General features: G+C 32.9%; 1 protein-coding gene across 1 annotated transcript in view; it reads right to left on the bottom strand.

Moving 5' to 3' along the window:
- LOC105338770 (uncharacterized) overlaps window positions 1-21,555 on the bottom strand; it is a 177,928-nt gene that overhangs the window by 58,371 nt on the left and 98,002 nt on the right. The window contains exons 35-43 of the mRNA XM_066065791.1: window positions 18,491-18,624; window positions 8,202-8,417; window positions 6,934-7,149; window positions 5,331-5,461; window positions 4,813-5,009; window positions 4,065-4,192; window positions 3,659-3,796; window positions 2,580-2,717; window positions 1,440-1,608 (exon numbers count right to left, since the gene is read on the bottom strand). Of these exons, the coding sequence (XP_065921863.1) occupies window positions 1,440-1,608; window positions 2,580-2,717; window positions 3,659-3,796; window positions 4,065-4,192; window positions 4,813-5,009; window positions 5,331-5,461; window positions 6,934-7,149; window positions 8,202-8,417; window positions 18,491-18,624 (1,467 nt within the window). The remainder of the gene's footprint in view (window positions 1-1,439; window positions 1,609-2,579; window positions 2,718-3,658; window positions 3,797-4,064; window positions 4,193-4,812; window positions 5,010-5,330; window positions 5,462-6,933; window positions 7,150-8,201; window positions 8,418-18,490; window positions 18,625-21,555) is intronic.

Here is a 21,555-nt window from a genome sequence, read left to right as displayed (position 1 = left end):
ATAACAAATAAAGAACACTATTTTTTCGAAATGAATCATATATATACATGTATATATACCTACATATTTCCTTCAGCGATATCAAACTCTATTTAAACTGAATAAACTCGAGAAAATGCCGAGCATCGATCTCAACAAAACCTATTGCATTAATCTACCATTACGCAAAAGATAAAGCCGAATTACCGATAGAATGAATTGTATTTCAGTACTTTTTTGATACATCAGATTTTGCTTAATTTGCGCAGGTAAACAGTTAACTGTTTGATTTACCGAAGTCTCTGTTTGAATTGATACGTAAAAATCACGAAATACAAGAGTTCCCAGGTTAAATTACAAAGCATAAATAATGAAAACGAAACGAAAATCAGAACAAGCTAACACCAACGTCATGTGTGAAATCTGTCAACGCATTGAAATATTTAGCCTCAATTTACTTCACAAAACCGGCACCAATATATTTTGCATGTTTCAAAAATTTCCCTTCATACACGAACTGTTGCATAACAAGCAAATTCATCATAGTCAGATCGACCCTTTTTCGTATAATGTCATGGCTGTTTTAAACAAAGAACCTCGTTTTAGAAGTATGGAATACGAGTCTTGGTAAAATGGGTATGCAAACCCGGGCCGTGGCAAAATAAAAGCCGGGGCAGATCGGCAATCGTCAATTCCAAATACGCATTATTTTGCGGCAATATTTACAGCGAATACAAATATAACTGGTCCATCAAATATCCTGAAATTTTAATGAGATTGGCAGATTAATAACTGCCAATCTTTTGTTTTGACCAGGCCAAGTCTTGCCTACCCATTTTACCGGATGCCGAACCGAACCGAAGCTGAACACGCCTTTCCTTTATCATTATTTTCGTAATAACTCAGATTTGAAACTGAATTAGACCTTAATTTTTGCAATTTATATTTTCCTTCCCATAAGGATAATTTATGCTAAACTACGTTGAATTTGCCTCGGTAGTTCTTGGAAAGAAGATTTTTAAAAATGCACCCCCTTTTTTCTACAGTTTCAAGGTTCTCTCCGCTTTGAATACAGATCGGACTTTTATTTCTGCAATTTATATTCGCCATCCCATAAGGATGCTTTGTGCCAAATTTGGTTGAAATTGGATAAGCAGTTTTAGAGAAGAAGTTCAAAATGTAAAAAGTTTACAGACGGACGGACGGACGGACGGACAGACAGACGGACGGACGGACGACGGACAAAATGTGATCAGAATAGCTCAGGTGAGCTAAAAAATGAATGCAATTCTCAATTGCTTTCTGGGTCGGTTGGTTTATCACAAATTTTATGCATTGATAAATTATACCAATTTAATCAAGATCTGGGAAAAATTGAAAACATTGAAAGTAATTTTCTTAGAAAGTCATAATATTTTAACTGTATATACATGTACACTGTATATAATTGTTAACCATACCCCAACTTCAAGATCACAGTGTTATCAATATCCTTCTGATCCTTATTAAACCTGACCCATAACATGAATGACAGATCACTGTTATCGGAATCATTCAGAACTGCGGTGGTATAGGCTCCCTCATCGCCTATCTGAGGGTCAAACAACATATCAAAGTCATTGGAAGGTTCTGAAATTTAAAGAAAACTAGATTTAAATTATTTCTCAACCTTGAATGTTTATTCGTCAGATAGTACAAACAATCAGTTGCAGTAACTGCAAAGACAATATGTTTATTTTAGTCAGGATATGTTTATTATATGTTATACTATTGTATCAGATAGTACAAACAATCAGTTGCAGTAACTGCAAAGACAATATGTTTATTTGTTTCCTTTAGACTTTTTCATTGGCTTTTATTGGTTTATTTTTATTGGTTTTCATAGATTTTTTCATTTTCATTGGTTTAAACATAGCATGTGACTGCCTCATATATCTCTGTCTGTTTGGTGAGAATTAATTTTCGGCAATATGGCTGTCATTGGTCGACGCCTCGTCTGCTCATTTCGACATTTTATATTATTTAATACAGAAAACGCAAGCCATAAGTTCTCAAAATTATTGGAGTAGTTGCCCTTTGAAATTCTTTAAATGCCCTTTGAATATTGACATCATATTGTTGTGTATGGATCAGATGAAAAAAGGCAGTGTCAAGATTTGCTCAAATCTCTGCAGAGGAAAGGGAGGAAACGTTTAAAATTGAAGAGCAACAAAACACTGTAAGTAAACACGGGTGAAGCAAAGATTTCCAAAGAGTATTACCGGTATTTGAAAGGTGAGATTGATAATTATGAGGAGTTTTAATGAGTTAAATTGGATGAAATGTTATAGGCAGTTTTTACATGGTTTGCTCAGATCATTGATTTTTGTAAATAAATATGTCACGGGAAAATAAAACGCTTACCAGGTTTGTTACTGACTGACTACAAAAATATATTGGGTTAGTCAAACTTATAGACGGTTTGGCTTCGCCTCAACATCTATGATATTAATCAACCCTATATATTTCTGTATCCTGTAGGTAACAAACCTAATAAGTAATAATATCCAAACATATAATGCTGTGAACAATATCACTGAAGCTGTGGGTTAATTACATACCTTTGCATACTTTGTTGTCAGTCAGGATGTTCCCTTCTGGACAGTAACAACCAATCTCCTCATTGCACTGAGCACTACTTCCACAATTCAGGGTTGAGCAAAGGGTTGTCTTAGTTTGGCATGTGGCTCCTGAATAACCTATGGAGAAATCAAAGTACATTTTACTGAAGTACTGAAAGCCAAGCTTTTTTGATGTGTCTTTTGCATATTGTGTAGTGAAGACTGGCAATCTCTCTGTCTCTATCTCTCTCTAATGATTTTAATGTTGACTAAGTGTCAGAAGCAACTAAATTTTGTAAGTGGTTATTAACAAAAATATGTTTGTCTAGCAGAAAAAAAATTGACAGTGCATTAGATTTTGAAACAAGCATTATAAATCAAACCTCCATTTCTTAGCCGAATACCAATGCCTTGTAAAGTAGTTCACAGAATTTCGTGCGCATTGTAAATATGTCCAAATTGCATGGTCTTGTTTTTAAATCATGTAATTATTTTAATTGAAAAAAACACATGGCTTTCTGTTAAGCTATTTGGTATTGCAGACGCTTCTTCTTTCACACTGTTTTATATTTTGTTTACTTTTGCAGTTGTGCTATTATATAGAAACAGTGGCAATTTGCATGCCTTCAGCCAGGACTGCTTTCAGCAAAGCCCAGCTAAAAATGACATGCAGTAATACTGCCTAATTATTTTCCCATGAATGTCAATTTACAGTGATAGGTTGGTCAAATTATCAGGGGCTTTCATCCAGCAATTGTCTATAACTTCTCAATTTATATGAAACATCCTTTTTTCTACAAAATTTAGACATTTCTTTAAATCAAAATCATTTAATAACTCACAAATATCTGTACTAAATGTATTTGATTTCAAACTCTTTGTTGTTAATTATTTTATCTCAAATTCTCTGCCTTGCTTTCTTCTTATGAGACTTACAATGTCTTAAACAACTACATTAAATGTATCATCTCACATATCTATTTCCTAACTGAAATTAATGAACCGTGCCTGATCATTTTACATCTTGCAAAACCAAATTCCTTGTGATAATATCAGATACCAACAGTTCAGCACCTTACCTGTCTGACACTGGCAGTTGTACCCTCCACTCTCCAGATTAGTACACGCCCCTCCAGTACCAGGCATGCCCATATATAGACATGCGGTAGATCCAGTGCAGAAGTCTTTCAGTAACTGACAAGAGTTTCCAGAGTAGTCTAACAAAAATTCAAGTTTTAAATTTAATTCCTTATTTAGCCATATACTATAATTGTTCTTTTTGTTATTCCTTCTGCACAATAAGTGCATATATTGATGCAGTTTCCCTATCTTCTAATGTGACTTAAATTTAATTAGATTTGTTTACCTTGTATAAATATACAATAAATTTCTGAAAATGTTTTGTCTAATGAAAAAAACCACCAAATAGATGTTTTTTCAAAACATTATTTAAATGTTGTACATGTGTACAGTCATGTAACTTACTAATCTGGCAGGAACAGTCTGATGTTCCATTTAAATTTCTACATAAACCCATTGTTGTACATGGGTTGACAACATTGCACACATCTGGTATGTCTTCACATGTATCACCTCTTGTCCCAGCACTACATCTGTAAACCAGGATAAAATACAGTATACTACACAGGAAAGTATTAGCCCCCTTTTATTTCCCCTTCTCACCCTTGTTGTCACTGGGCGAATTTAAGACTTGGCGAATTCCAATGTCTATCAGCCTCCTTTTATTACCCCTTCTCACCCTTGTTGTCAGCGGGCGAATTTAAGACTGGGCGAATTCCAATGTCTCAAATGATCTCCCTTTAAACACAACTGTGTCTGGGCGAATTCAAGATGGGGCAAAACTCTTTACAAGAGTAGAAGGGTAAAAATAACCCTGTATACAGTAATATATTGTAAATCATCCCCCTATCAACCGTTTAAATAAGTGCTGAATATTTCATTTAAAACTAACAAAACCTAGCACACAAGCGATGGTCTATTTCTAATTTGATTAGATGGGCATGACAAGTGAATATTTTTTGGAAATCGGTTATTGTGTACAATATTCAATACTATTCTATTTCCATTTTTTAAAGTGAGAAAATCTTTTAACAAAACATAACAGAACAAAAGTATAACAAGTGTTGTTTAAGCATTTGGCTTGGAAGTTCACAATAGTTTAATTTTGTTTTTCAATTTTTTAATCTCAGTAATGGATTAACCTGTGACGAACCTGCAGTATTTATCATCAATCAAGTTGAAACATTTCCCACTCTGACACTTGTTAGAGGTAGTTGTACAATAGTCGATTTGCTGGTCACAGTTCTTGCCTGTCCATCCCTCTGTACAGTTACAGTGGTAGTCATTGACACGGTCTGTACAAGTGGCTCCATGCTTACAAGGATAACTGGCACATTCATCAATCTCCTCCTATATCAGTAAAAAATCATATAAAGTTTTTATATGAAATAAAAAAATGTTAAATATGCGTAGGAGAAAATACAATCAGTGCATTTTCAAATATCAAAAATGATCTATTCTAGATTCTTCTGAACCTTAAATACTGTCAAATTTTGTTATCTCGAACTAGATGGGATTGTTTAAAAACTTCAATATATGTAAGTATTCGAGATATCAAGGGAAAAATACTTAAAAAAGAAGTGGTTTGGACTTACAAAGTAATTTGACCTATCCATTGTCTTGGAAATATCAGTATTTGAGATATCAAAGGTCCTTTTCAAAAGTATTTACCATGCAGTTAGTGCCTGTATATCCAGCCATACATATACATTCACATTCATCAATCTTATCAACAGTCCTTTCAGTGTACGTCATATTACAGGATCCTGGACAATCATTACGATTCTCCTCACAATCTTTTCCTAAAACACAAAGGTAATATATAAAACTGCTCCTTTAATTGTTTACATCTCCACTCTAAAAAACATACAAGCTGCTAATATATATATATATATATATATATATATATATATATATATATATATATATAAGGACTATCCTGGCTTAAGAGTATTTTTTTAATGAAACAAAAAGTGATATTTTCCAAATGTTGCTAAAATGATGTTATTAATCAAAAGAATTTGCCAAATCAAAGATTACAGAGCTAATATTAACATACATGAGACATAAACTTAAAGAGACCATGGCGCACTTTTATAATATTAAACCAAATATATATTGTATCATATGATATCTTACCTCATACTAATTTGTAAGGAATTATTCAGTAACAGTAGTCTTGAGGAGACCATGTCTATTCTATACACAGTACAAAATATTCTTCCCCTTGAACATTGTGACATAATTATTGGAGTATCAGTGCCAGCTTCTAAACCTCAACTAGTTCAAAAACCTTAACCTCCTCCAGCATCCGAAACCCTTGTCTCAGATCTTGGATTAAAGCTTGTCGGGCAAATTGGTATCACAAGATGCATCATACATTCAATTTGGTAAAGTTAGAACCATTAGTAACTTGGAAATGGTTATCAAAAAGCATCTGCTCTAAAAGCTAACCTCATCCAGCATTTGAAACAAATGGCTCAGAATTAGCATTTAAGCCTTTCAAGTGTTTATTTATCATTAAATGCATCATAAAAGTTTGGTGAAGTTATGACCAGTAATAACTAAGAGACAACTGCTCCAAAAACTTTGGCCTGCTTCAGAACTTAACCTCCTCCAGCATCAAAAACCAATGGCTCAGGTTCAGCGTCCAAGTTTGCTGAGTGTCATAAGATTCACTATCCATGCAAATTTGGTGAAAATAGAACTAGTAATAACTTAGATATGATAATGAAATTGCACCTGCTCCAAAAACTTTAAGCTGCTCAAAAATCCTTAACTTCCTCCAGGGCCATCCTTAAAAAAATGTTTGTTTGGAATTATCGCTTGGAGGTTTCTAGAACCAATTATAGATGTGATCTTTTTTTTATTTTCCAACCTTGAAGTTTAACTAATTTTTAAAAATAGGTAAAAAAAAAATAATTCCAAAAAAGTTCTTTAATTAGTTTAATTTATATAGCTTATAAAATTTAATCAGCGGGGGGTATATCAATGATGCGGGAGGTAATTCTAAACAAACAATAATTTTATTTTGGCCTAGTATTTGAAATTTATAGCTTAGATTCAAAACCTAAGTATGTTTAGTCCAGTAGTATGCCCAGATGCAATCCATGCAAGTTTGGTGAAGATAGGACAAGTAATAGGTAAACTTAGAAACAGGACCTGCACAAAAACTTTAACCAGTACCAGATGCAAACGTTGGGGTTATAGCATAAGCTCCCTCTGACTTCGTCTTAGTGAGATAAAAATCAGATCCATGTAAAACAATACATACCAGTGAATCCAGAGAGACATTCACAACTGTAGTCGTTATGTCCATCCACACATGTTCCTCCATTTTTACAGGGGCTGGTCTTGCACTCATCCACACTGTGTTGACAAAGTGACCCTTCATATCCATCCAAACAACTACACTTCCCATTCAGACATGTTCCATTGTTACAGTTGGTAGTGTTGCATAAATCCATCATCTTGCACTGACCATTGCTTCCTGATTATAATAAAACAAGTTGGAATATAATTTAAAAGCAATTATGATTATGATAAGCTAGCAGTATGACCTTTATATTTCTTTTAGTTAAAAATTGTATGTAATAGCCAACTGCTTACATTGTGAATACTGTACATATACTAATTTATAAATGGTAAAATCTTCAAAGATTTGATCTATTATCATCAGGGTACACAAAAAAATCAAGCTTAGCACAACTGTGAAATTTTGATGAAAATCAGTTTCAACAACTACAAGCTATATCAACTGATAACTTTAAACTTCTGGAGCAACTATGGCATTATATCCTTCAAGGTTTCTAAATGGAACACCTTTGAGTTTTATCTCATATTGGAGGGATATTCAAAGTGTCAAGTGGTTGTCTTCGCATATCATACCATAATTATGACATTGATAAGAGCACATTAATTTATTTTTGAAAATATCCATTTAAGGTATTCAATGTATAACGAAGGGATATTGAACAATTTTGAATCATTTTAAAGTAGTTAAATATGTATTACTAGATAACTATGAAAGTGAAATGAACCAAATTCACATGACAGACAACATATAAGGAGCTGGTCATTTTGCACCTTAAATTTTTTTAAAGAGTTATCTCCCCTTGATAAAAAAAGAAAATTTTAATTTCGTCAAAATATCTCCGGTAAATGATTAATTTTATTTTATATGTTTATAAAGAGACAGTTTATGCAGGTATTAACCAAAAGAGTTTTACTAATCATAAGTTACTTTTTACAATATCTTAATGAAACATATGTTGCCCATTGACTTCAATGCAAAATTCAAGGTGTAATTAGTTGGACCATAATCAACATTTTGAAAATTCCTTCGGTGGAGTATTTTATTTTGATAACACCTTCATAATGATATCATGATTAAGATTAACGGACCATTCATTTATTTGGTACAAAATGTGGCCGTTATACATCGAATACCTTAATTGTCAAAACCAGACAGATTACTGATCTCATCCTTGATAATCTGCAAACTTTTAACTGAATTATCATTTTCTGAACAACATTACTTACCTAATTGGTATGGGTAATCACAGAAACATTTGTATGTAGCATTAGCATAGTTGTTAACACAGCCTCCGTTTGAGCATGGTGTTCCACTACAGAGATCACTGGTAGTCTGACAGTGTCTTCCATAGAAGCCTGACACACACTTACATGTGTAGGAGTCAACTCCATCCTGACATTCTCCATTATATAGACAACCATCTCTATTTAATCCACAATCATCTACAGAACCATTGAATTTATGTATTATAATTAAATATTCTTGGACTTAAAATGATTTGTTTTTTTATTGTTCTGAGTGCTAAAGTAAGTGCGTGTATCACTTTATCATGAGTAAGAAAAAAATCAAGGTTAAAATTAATTTTTTTTTTTATATTTTCCCCAACAAAGATCATGTTTTCCCTATGTGCATTTGAATATTATCAACTTTTTGATAAGAATATTCATTAGAACAATATCCACTTTGCACAAATAGTATAAACAACCATAAAAATTTGTATATCTATATCATTATGATTTAATCTAGACTAAGAGATTGTAAATCAGAATTTTTCTTGACAATTAATATTAACTTTGATCCTGCCAAATTATTGCACTAATTATAAGCCTCAATGTGCACAAAGTGTAAAAACCTTACAAAATTTCTATATTCTATGGTTTGGGATTTTCCCAGATTGTTGATTATCTATTTTTTCATCAGTTTTTCCAAGGATTAGTAAAACATTTCAATCCCCCCCCCCCCCCCGGTTTCCAAAAACAAGAGGCCCATGGGCCACATTGCTCACCTGAGCAACAATAGACATTATAAAATCAGCTTTACAGAATAATATACCAAAAAAAATATTGACAATGTAGTCTAACAGATTCTGTATATCAAAATTCAATTTTTTCCCAGGATATTCTGTTTATCATTGATCCCTTTTTGTCACAGTATAGACATTTCACATATTGAGCATTACAGTTCTCAAGAAGATCAAATTCAGCTGGGATATAAACCTGCATCAAACTTGTGTCAGCCCAAGAATTGTCCAGAGGCCAAAGTCTAAACAATTTTAAAGAATCAAAAATATGTCAAAATGCTTGTATATAAGTTAAACCATATATTATAACATTTGAACTTTGGTGAATTTAAACTGTTCTCTTTTGTAAAGTTGGACCCTCCACCCCATGTGGCTCCATCCTACTCCTAAATAAAATATGGTTTTGCTACCTGATGATACTTCACACAAGTAACAGCTTTTCTGGCCAGTCTTGATCTGTGTAGAAGATTTAAAAATAAAATTTCTCTTTATATTCCTATGTAAAAATTTGACCCACCATTGTGGCCCCACCTTACCCCCAGGGACCATGATTTGAACAAACTTAAATCTACACCACACCATCTGAGGATGCTTTCACACAAGTAGCAGCTTATTTGGCCTTATGGTTTTTGAGATATGATTGCGCCCATGAAAAAAGGGTGCTTATGACAACTTTGACAAAACAGAGAAATAACGTCACAAACATGACGCTACATCATAACGTCGTCTGAAAAGCGTAAAATATACGTGTCATTTTCGTTGCGTATAGTTTTTATACCTTTCTTTTAAATCTAATTTTCACATTATTTTAAATAATCTCTTATTATACTTTATTTGCACACATATTTGATTATCTACATGTATTTCTGTTTTTCTTGATATTAGCTTAATGCTCAAAATTGGCTATGATTTGGTGAAGTTTTATAGAAAAATTTTGCTATTAATTTTAGGTGTCTGCTTCATCTTATTTTTTTTTTATTTACCAAAGCATTGATATTAACATTTTTACATCACAAATAAAAAAAAAAAATCTTATTTCAAAGTTAGTATATCATTATTCAGACCATATACTGTAGATTCCTTATTTTACGCCAGTACTTAATATCACGACTCGGCGATTTTCCATCAAATCGCGAGAACATAAAATTGCGAATGCCGAATTTTTAACATAGTTTAATGTAGGTAACATATGTCAAGAAATAAAAGTGAGATTTGAAAATTCGCGAGATGCGCTTCTCACCATTTTACGCGGATAATAATTCCTCGTGTTGAAATAGGAATCTACGCTAATAGTGCTTGGATTAAGAAAGCAAAAAAAGAACCTAACAAATACATGTACTTGTATCGTCTTTATTCAGCAATTACCATTGCCGGTATTTTTTATCTTTAAACATCTTTTTTTAAATCATTTTCAGTTAAATTACTTAAAATGCAGTAGGTTGATTTCACCATGCATCCGACACCTTTGGATTTTTCCCTTTGTTCACGCATCAAATATCGTCCAAATATAAATTAAACTTCTTTTAAAAGTTACAGGTTTTCCCCTTGTTTAATTATTGGAGAAAAAATTGTGAAATTGTTTAAAATGTAGAAAATAAAGCAAATTAATGAAGTGTTGAACTATTTCACCATGGATCGGACAATATTTACTAAGCATCGGACAGCTATAGCAGTGTAGTAGAGATTAAAAATAACAACATTTTCTGGTTTTAATGCAAAAATACATAGGTTCGGAAATATTAATTTATTCAATTGCTATTCATATATCTTTTAATGTAAATCCTCAAAACTACATATAGGAATTTAGACTAGTGCTTCTGTTTAAAGGAATATTTATCATAAGGGGTTCTTTATCGTGCCAGCTCCTACAGGAACTTTGGACGAAAAAGGGTGTGTCCGTAAAACTCGATTTTTAAGTGGTTTGAGGAAAATGTTTGTATCAATTATTTTTTAAATTTTTATTTTACTTCACATTTAAAGTATATCACAAGAATGGACACATAATCTCCATATTATTAGAAGAAATCATGCAGTGAAAACTGTCCGATGCATGGTTAATTTGTGTCCGATCCATGGTGAAATGAACATATGGTGCAATAATGACCTTGACATTAATTGTTCAAATTTCTTGGACTTATTTTAATCAAATTTTGTTTCAAAACTTACTTCTTTCTAATTTTTTTACGCAGTGAGTGCATTTTCACTAATTCACAATCAAACGCACAACATTCAAATAATGCTTTAGTTTAAAATCTTCGTAACTAAATTTTCAATAATGGCGTATTTGATGTCATTTTACGATGTCTATATTGCTATTTCTTTGACAATGTGACTGTCAAATTCTAAATAATGAGAAAGTTCATTTGTTCTAATTCAGGAATATACGAAACAACATATGACCGCATGCACATTTATTTGTATATTTATAAACAAAGTTGTCGGATCCAAGGTATGTGTCCGATGCATGGTTAAATCACCCTAACTAGAAACATTTCTGGTTGAACAAGCTAAAAGAACACAGTAAAACATCTATTTAAAAATTAGACAGATGAAAGTCTGCAGTACTGCACACTTCTCACTGATCCGGTAAATACTTGTATTGTTTAATATCTCTTAAGTTTAGATAACAAGTGCTTGTGTTTCCTCACACAATCTTAATGTTGAGTAAATCTTAACAGTGCATTTACATGTACAAAATGAATGTAATATGCCCGAAAAAAAACCCCAATTCCTTGTTTTTATTCTCAACGAGGCTGAGTCTTATTATTTCTACCTTATATATTTCTATGAAATTTTTGGCATGAAGTTTTACTGATATATCATCTTTTTTTTAGAAAAAAAAAATTAGTGACCCAGATTTCCTATGTAGTCTTGAATGTTATCAATTTTTTTTAGAAGGCCTTATGGGAATTTGTTGAAAATGCGCTAAATCTCACTTTTTTTGCATATTTTTTGTATCTTTTTTCGACCGATCAATTTAATGTTTAGAACTGGATTGTGAGGGTTTCAGCTCTGTCAGTATATATAGAGCTACATGTGTATGATTTACATCTAATTTTTTATGAATTAGAGGGGCAGAAATGGGTGTGTATAATAAGCGCAACTCAAACTATTAAATGCTTTCTCTGATTTATGCACGATATGAAGGTGGCAACCTTGAAAAATTAACAAAACACATCCTAGCGGGTTATGTAATTTTTTTTCTGCGATGATCGATACCGTCATAGCCCACATGAATTATCAATGAACGTATCTAATTTCAAATAATCTATTAACATCCTTATTTTAACAAATTAATGAATTGGTCGTAAAGAGTAGGTAAAATTAATTAAAACATTCTTAATGTACATTAAAATGTTAAACGGAAAAGCTAGGTCGTCTTAAATGGGAGGTTGAGTCTGACATCATCATGTTTCTTTCGTGCAGTCGAGGATAAGTTTTCTTAGCTAGGTCGATTAATGTTTCGACCAATCGATAAACAAAGCGTGTAAATTTCAGTCCTGTCAGTTTCTACAGAGCTATGAATTATTTTCTTTGAAAATAAAGGGAATCATACTTGGTTGATATGAATATAAACAAAGAAGTTAACTCAATGTACAACTTAATCTAAACATTATTTCATGTTCCTATCGGCTGTGATTTTTTAAAAAAATTCTTCTTTTTTCTTCAATTTTTCTTTTGTTTTGTATTGAAAATTGCTATGTTAATATTTATATTTTGATTTTTTAATTCTTTCCTTATGATGTCGATTTTGTTTTTAATACTGTTGCATTTTTTAAAGGTGATACACAGTCAAATTCTTGATTAGTGGTCCAATTCCTTGTAATGAACACGAGTGAATTTAATTATATGCAGAAAGTCAATATCTTATATGGTTCCTGAGAATGATTCAGAAATGATGTAATCATACTCGATCTTATCTTCTTTTTTTTTTAAATAAAACTTCCTATTTCAAGTTATATATTTAAACAAAGAGCCATATGAACAAAATGGTCATGGAATAATGCGAAGGAGATAAAAGAAAAAAATTGATTCCTATTACAGGCTAACTCAAACCTACTTATACATTGAACTGATTTCTAACAAAAATCAAAGTACTGAAGTACTGACGGGAGTTGATTTCATCGATTTTTATTCGTTTTAAAATCAACGATATGTTACTTTGCTTGGCAAGTAATTTATAATCTGTCTTTGAATTACCCACATTTTTTATAATATGAATTCTCGGACTTTTCCGACAAGAATTTTTAGAAAAACCCCGTATGAATCGTGTTGTGTAATGATTAAAGATAGAATTGATTCCATCAAACTATGTGTTAGTAATCGAAATATTCAAAAAATTGTATGGACCAGGTCACATGATAGCTTGATGATGTGACTTCTAAATATAAAATGACTCTGATTGTCGGAGATTTACGGAGACAGCCGATGGTTGAAAAAGACTTTATTGAACTCTGGCGTATGAATACATATGACTGCAAAAAATATCTAAATTGTTCGTACTATTTAACATCTGACTATATTCAAGTATTCATAAATAAGTTTCTTAATAACCAATGCTTCAAGATACCATTACATCGAATTTATCAATTATTTTCAAGAACTAAATCTTGTCAGCGGTGATGATTTGTGCTTAGGTCCAAACACTGTTTCACTTTCGGTTTGCCAGAGTAACTGCATAGGAGAGTTTATTAAAATCAACTCCCAAAAAGACGATAAACAAAATTGTACATTGTGTTCTTGCATTTTTTTTTAAATACAAGATTCTTTAAGTCACACGCAGTATGCTTAAAAAGTGAGGAACTGTTATAGTGTCAGTACCTACGGTGTCACAAAGGTTCGGAATATTTTTACAAACATGAGTAGTTAATGATAATTTATTGCAAAAAATGTTTGACAACATAATTACAGCTAATATTTTTACTACCTTACATAAAATTATTGACTCGCTATTTTCTGTTTTAATACCGATAAATCATGATCGAAAAAACTGTTTAATATTATAAACGTTGAACCTACCTCAAGTTTTTTTTTTATCAGAACTTATTTTTTGGTTCGATTAGCGTTAATTAATCGATAACTTTGTAATCGTCAAGACCAATCTTTACACTTGTTCATTTTCTTGTGACCATTACTGAAGAACTTGAGAATTCAGACGGTTTCACGATACCGTCCGAACTTGAGATTTATTTTCACATTCATTTTAGTCGATGGAGTGGATTCATAAAATTATATAAGGCTTTAATGAAGTGGGTAAGATTTACAAATGATTTTGGAATGTAGTATACATAGAGACTAATTATACATCACTCATGGCGGTGTATTTAAATGCATGCATGCGCTTTGGATTATGGATAATGGACAGTTATCCTAAACTGACGATGAAATATACATTCAAAACACAGAATCAATCTCTGCATACTGCATGTTTCTCTATAATACTAAACCTACGTATTTGCTGTGGCATAGTCACACACAGATGATAAGTGTCCGGATGTTGTTTTTCAGGTGTGGGCACGCCTGAAATGTGTAAGCAAAGGCATTGGTGGGGGGGGGGGGGGGGGGGGCTTAGCAATTGTACATGTAGAAAAACAATCATAGTATTTTGAAAAAAAAATTGTCTAGAAGCGATCGGAAAGTAAAAATATCCTACATACACTAAAAAATACCATTTAAAACTAGAACTGTCCTAATGGGACTAATACCCCCGCTAGGCTAATTTCAAATGGGACAAATAATTGAATTGAATAATAATTAAGGTTTGGAACACATACAAAAAAAAAATTCTAGAAATGTAAAAAAAAAAAATAGTTAACAAAGAAAAATTAAAATCAAAATTGTCAGAATTTCACTGTAAATACATATCTATAACAGTAATACATTTACAAATGTATGTATTTGATGATATATTTTTTTAATTTAATTGATTTAAAGAAAAACCAACAAAATGACAATAACCCCTCCCTTTCCAGTGAATAGAAATACCGGTAGCCAAGCAATGCTCTTCTGTTGATAAAACTTTCAATATCTTTCTAATAAGAGTCTTGACAGATGCAATTAGTTGTTTCAAATTTTCCTCACTTTCTCCTATGGCACAATTGAACTCCATATCAGAAAATTGATCCCTTAGGACTATGATTTTCTTTGATGAGCTTGTTAAATTTAATAAACTCCCAAAACATTACCATAATTACCATACTATGTAAAAATATGTAAAAAAGAAAATTTAATATTACAAACAATTTTAAAATTGCCAAAACACTTCAATCATATCAGTAATTTTGAATTTCATTTAAATTAATGCCCAATAGGGTCACTTCATCAAATTACTTGACAAATAAATTTAAACAACCTCTAAAAATAGTTTAACTTCTTTATTAATAATTATATTATTTATTTCCTTATAATGATAGACCTTTTGGTTTACATGAAACAGTTTTAAAATAGCCCCAAAACCATCACCCATTTTACAGATTATCAATTTCCCCTAAACACATGCTCCATCTGAACCATGGCTCAGATAATGGCTCCCTTGGGACAAATGAATTCAGCCACACTTGTCTTTGATGCTCTCATTAGCTCCTAAGAATTTATCATTGACAAACAAAAACTTTGCATTGTCAGTTGATAGAATACTTATAAAAAATATTTTTTTTTTATTAATTAAGACATAAAGACAAAAAACTCCATCTGGATGTATTTATATTAATATATTTTAGAGTGTTTTCTATTAATTAATTAATAAAATCTGTAAGGATTACCTCCCTTACTTTTCAACATTAATGTACAATATATAGAATAAGGAAAATGAAAACTGTCATAAAATCATTAATTCTTGTCTGATCTTAAAAAAAATTGCAGGTGCACATCTTCAGATGGTGTTCAACATATGTACAAATTTTCAAACTGTTCCATGCAGTAATAAAAAATTCTATAGGGGGGACAAAGTTGCGTCTACAGACAGACGGACAGACGGACAGACGGACAGGGTGAAACCAATATACCCCCCTAAACTTCGTTTGCGGGGGTATAATTATGTGAAATTTATTAATATTGGAAGGGGTGAATATCATCCGACCAGGTAAGGGGCACTCTTCTACATAAATTCTGCATGAAGTCGAATGGAAAAATCTTTTGAACAGAAAGGGTGGTGTAAAGGGCATGATCCCGGCAGTGGTAGATTAACTACTTTTTCTTATCGTGTTTATCTGTGAGTATACATGTTAAAAGTCTAGTTACTTCTGAAACTATTATAATAGTTCAGTGTTGCTACTATATAATTGCATCAATAATGGATCTGATTAAACAAAATTGTATAATACGTTACTCCTGATTAGTGCTGAAACGAATGTTCGAATATTCGCGAATGAATAGTAAATTTCTAATATTCGAATGTATATTTAGCATTCGAATATTCGATCACATGTTAAACATCCATATCAAGCACTGTAAACTATGTAGCATCGTGTTATTTCATTTTACTCGGAACAAAAGTAAATATAAAGCCATCTATGACTGCCATGCTTGGTAGAGTGTATTACTTAACCCAGTAATAGACTCTTCCGCCATGCGTGTTTACCTTGAAAGTAAAAGCAGGGTTTACATGGAACGAAGACAAACATTCTGGATTTTTCAATTCATGTCAGACGCTGAAGAAAAAAATTGCTTAACTGTTTGAACGAGTGTGAGCTACGGAGAAATAATATCGAAAGGTACATCGAAAGTTTTTTTTAAAAGATACCTCGATATAATTTGTTTTGTTTTTTTAAATAAACAGAACATTTCCGGAGTTATGAGCGTTATCAGTTTTCTGTTTAATACTATATCAAACATGGCGGAAATATTTGGACTGACTTACGAAGTTACGTATCGGTCTCATCCAGGAGTCAGGACTGCAGTATATTATTAAAGAAGTAATAAATCTTTTGATTGTAGTTGATGGGAATTTTTAAAAAAAATCAGTTTATTATTATTTGCTTAAAAATTAAATGCGCACCCAATTCAATGGATATATATACTCATGCATTAAGTGTCAACTTCGAACTGACATGTTTAAGCAGTCTACACATACACCCACTTGGTAATACAATCTATCATATATGCTTAATACATTGTCTATGACGTCTACGAATATTCGAATACGAATCGAATAGCACCCACGAATATTCGAATACTGATTTATGGTATTAGTTTCAGCACTACTCCTGATATTGTTTTCAAAGTTCAAGAATTAAATATGACATATTTAATCATGTCACGAAAATCGCATATGTTTAAGAAGAAAAGCTACTAATTTATTTTAGCTATTGATTGTTTATATGGAAAAGACAGTGTATATGTAAATGAAATATGTTCACATAGAATACTCCATTAACTGTTTACTCGTTGATGTCCCAAAATAAACTCAAACTAAGCAACCGCCATTTCTTTTTTGGAATAATCACTTTTCACTGGCAGACATCTGCGCTGTCATTAGAAAAAAAATTTATGATATAAATAACAACAACAATAACATACCTTTGTTTTTTAAATAAATGAATAGCATATATGCTAGCATGCAACTATATGTAACAATGTGATAAGATACTGATAAAAAGTGCTGTATTTTACGTTTATTAAACGACTAATTCACAGTAATGTTTGATGACCTTTACTTCACAAAACTGTTGACGTTACGAATGTGAAACACAACGTCATGATTTTCCTATTGAAATAACATCACTGTTAATGGGTAAAAAAACTCTCCTTAGAATTAGCGTATAGCCATAAAATTTTAGATTTGATAACTTTAAGATGTGTTTAATTCAATTATGTGAAAATCTAAAAATGTGCAAAAAATGTCATAAGCACCCTTTTCTCATAGGCACAATCAAAAGTTTAACTCTATATACTCCAATGTAAAACTTTGACCCCTATTGAGGCCCCACCTAACCCCCAGGGACCATGATTTGAACAAACTTGAATCTACACCATCTGAGGATGCTTTCACACAAGTAGCAGCTTATTTGGCCTTATGGTATGTGAGATATATATTTTGAAAGTTTAACTCTATATACTCCGATGTAAAACTTTGACCCCCTATTGAGGCCCCACCTAACCCCCAGGGACCATGATTTGAATAAACTTGAATTTACACTATCTGAGGATGCTTCCACACAAGTATCAGATTTTCTGGCCAAATGGTTTTTGAGAAGAAGATTTTTTTTAAAAATATCACTAAATTTTCAATAAACCCTTATTATTTCCCTTTACAATAGGGCGTGGCCCTTTATTTTAACAAACTTGAATCCCCTTTACCCAATGATGCTTTGTGTCAAGTTTGGTTGAATTTGGCCAAGTGGTTCAGGAGAAGAAGTCGAAAATGTAAAAAGTTTACAGACAGACAGACGGACAGACAGACACCGGACAAAAAGTGATCAGAAAAGCTCACTTGAGCTTTCAGCTCAGCTGAGCTAAAAAAAAGAAAGAAAAGAAAGAGTGTCATATGATGCTTACCTATGTTAGCAGAACAGTTGACGCCTGTGTAGCCAGGCCTACAGATACACTGCCTTCTGACAGCACCCCATGATTTACATTCAGCCCCATTCTGACATGGATTTGGATTACACAAATTCTGTACCACATCACATCTGAAATAAAACAATAAACATGTACTTATGTGTAATTAAAAAATTTTAACATCCATCACTTTCTATCTCAGGGTTTTTTTTTAATTCCTATTTAAGGTATCTTATGCATAAATGTTGTTGTATCAAGAAATTCATGAAAAGTACTAGCTGGTATACCATTGAAATCTGTAGACAAAGCATACTTAAACAAGAGATGTTTGTAAAACACTTATGCCCCCTCCCTTAGAAACATCTGCAAAGAAAATTAATGAAAACTACAAATAATTGAAATTTTTCTAAGTTCAAGGCACATAACTCTGTCAAAAAAATGCTTGATTGTACCAAATATTAAACTTGACCTGAATATTATTATGATAAACCTGTATACCAAATTTCATTTCAATACGTGCATCCTCTGCAAAAAAAAAAATAAATGAAAACTGCAAATAATTGGAATTTTTCTACATCCAATAGGCATAACTCTGTCGAAAAATTGCTCAATCAAACCCAAAATGAACTTGACCTAAATAATATTATGATAAACCTGCCTACATTTCAATATAACATGTGCATCCTTTATGAAGAAAATGAACGGAAACTGCAAATAATTCAAATTTAACCTCGATATTATTAAGACAAGAGGCCCATGGGCCACATCGCTCACCTGAGAAACAATAGGTATGATAAAATCAGCTTAATGGAGTCATAATACAAACTATCTGGACAATGTTCAATAATACATAATACATACTCTGTATCTACACTACCTGAGGATGCTTCACACAAGTTTCAGCTTTCCAGGCTGATTAGTTTCTGAGAAGAAGATTTTTAAAGATTTACTCTATATATTCCTATGTTAAACTTCGACCCCACATTGTGGCCTTACCCTACACCCGGAGGTCATGATTTTCACAACTTAGAATCTACACTACCTGAGGATGCTTCCACACAAGTTTCAGCTTTGCCGGCTGATTAGTTTCTGAGAAGAAGATTTTTAAAGATTTACTCTATATATTCCTATGTAAAACTTCGATCCCCAATTGTGGCTCCACCCTACACCTGGGGGGCCATGATTTTCACAACTTAGAATCTACACTACCTGAGGATGCTTCCACACAAGTTTCAGCTTTCCTGGCTGATTAGTTTCTGAGAAGAAGATTTTTAAAGATATACTCTATATATTCCTATGTAAAACTTCGATCCCCAATTGTGGCCCCACCCTACACCTGGGGGCCATGATTTTTACAACTTAGAATCTACACTACCTGAGGATGCTTCCACACAAGTTTCACCTTTCCTGGCTGATTAGTTTCTGAGAAGAAGATTTTTAAAGATATACTCTATATATTCATATGTAAAACTTCGACCCCCCATTGTGGCCCCACCCTACCCCCAGGGGTCATGATTTTCACAACTTTAAATTTACACTACCTGAGGATGCTTCCACACAAGTTTCAGCTTTGTGTGGAAGCATCCTCAGGTAGTTTCAGCTTTCCTGGTCATATGGTTCCTGAGAAGACGATTTTTAAAGATTTACTCTGTATATTCCTATGTAAAGTTTCGACCACCCATTGTGGCCCAACCTACTCCCGGGGGTCAGGATTTTCACAACTTTGTATCTTCACTACCTGAGGATGCTTTCACACAAGTTTCAGCTTTCCTGGCTGATTAGTTTCTGAGAAGAAGAATTTTAAAGATTTACTCTAGATATTCCTATGTTAAACTTTGACCCCACATTGTGGCCCTACCCTACACCCGGAGGTCATGATTTTCACAACTTAGAATCTACACTACCTGAGGATGCTTCCACACAAGTTTCAGCTTTGCCGGCTGATTAGTTTCTGAGAAGAAGATTTTTAAAGATTTACTCTATATATTCCTATGTTAAACTTCGACCCCCCATTGTGGCCCCACCCTACCCCCAGGGGTCATGATTTTCACAACATTAAATCAACACTACCTGAGGATGCTTCAAAACAAGTTTCAGCTTTCCTGGCTGATTAGTTTCTGAGAAGAAGATTTTTAAAGATTTACTCTATGTATTCCTATGTAAAACTTCGTTCCCCCATTGTGGCTGAACCCTACACCCGGGGGTCATGATTTTCACAAATTTGAATCTACACTAACTCATGATGCTTTCATACAAGTTTCAGCTTTCCTGGCTGATAAGTTTCTGAGAAGAAGATTTTTAAAGATTTACTCTATATATTCCTATGTTAAACTTCGACCCCCCCCCCCCATTGTAACCCACCCTACCCCCGGGGATCATGATTTTCACAATTTTAAATCTACACTACCTGAGGATGCTTTCACACAAGTTTCAGCTTTCCTGGCTGATTAGTTTCTGAGAAGAAGAATTTTAAAGATTTACTCTATATATTCCTATGTTAAACTTCGACCCCCCATTGTGGCCCCACCCTACATCCAGGGGTCATGATTTTCACAATTTAGTACCTACACTACCTGAGGATGCTTCCACACAAGTTTCAGCTTCCCTGGTCATATGGTTCATGAGAAGAAGATTTTTGAAAATTTCTCGGAAAATTTTCATAAATTCCTAATTATCTCCCTTTGCAAAAGGGCATGATCCTTAATTTTCATAACTTGGAATCCCCTTAGGCTAAGAATGCTTTGTGCCAAGTTTGGTTGAAATTGGCCCAGTGGTTCTTGAGAAGATGTTGAAAATGTGAAAGTTTACAGACAGACGGACAGACAAACAGACGGACGACAGACAAAATGTGATCAGAATAGCTCACTTGAGCTTTCAGCTCAGGTGAGCTAATAAACCTGTATACCAAATTTCATTTCAATATGTGCATCTTTTGCCAAAAAAAATGGACTGAAACTGTTGGTGGACTGACCGACAGACAGCAGCAAAGCAATATTCCCTCCCTTTTTCTAAGGAGGGCATAAAAATAAAAGGACAAGAGGCCAATGGGCCACATGGCTCAT

The sequence above is a fragment of the Magallana gigas genome, chromosome 7 (genome assembly GCF_963853765.1).
Source record: "Magallana gigas chromosome 7, xbMagGiga1.1, whole genome shotgun sequence".
Lineage (NCBI taxonomy): Eukaryota > Metazoa > Mollusca > Bivalvia > Ostreida > Ostreidae > Magallana > Magallana gigas.
Note: the sequence above shows the minus strand (reverse complement) of the source record. Positions and strands in the feature narration are given on the sequence as shown.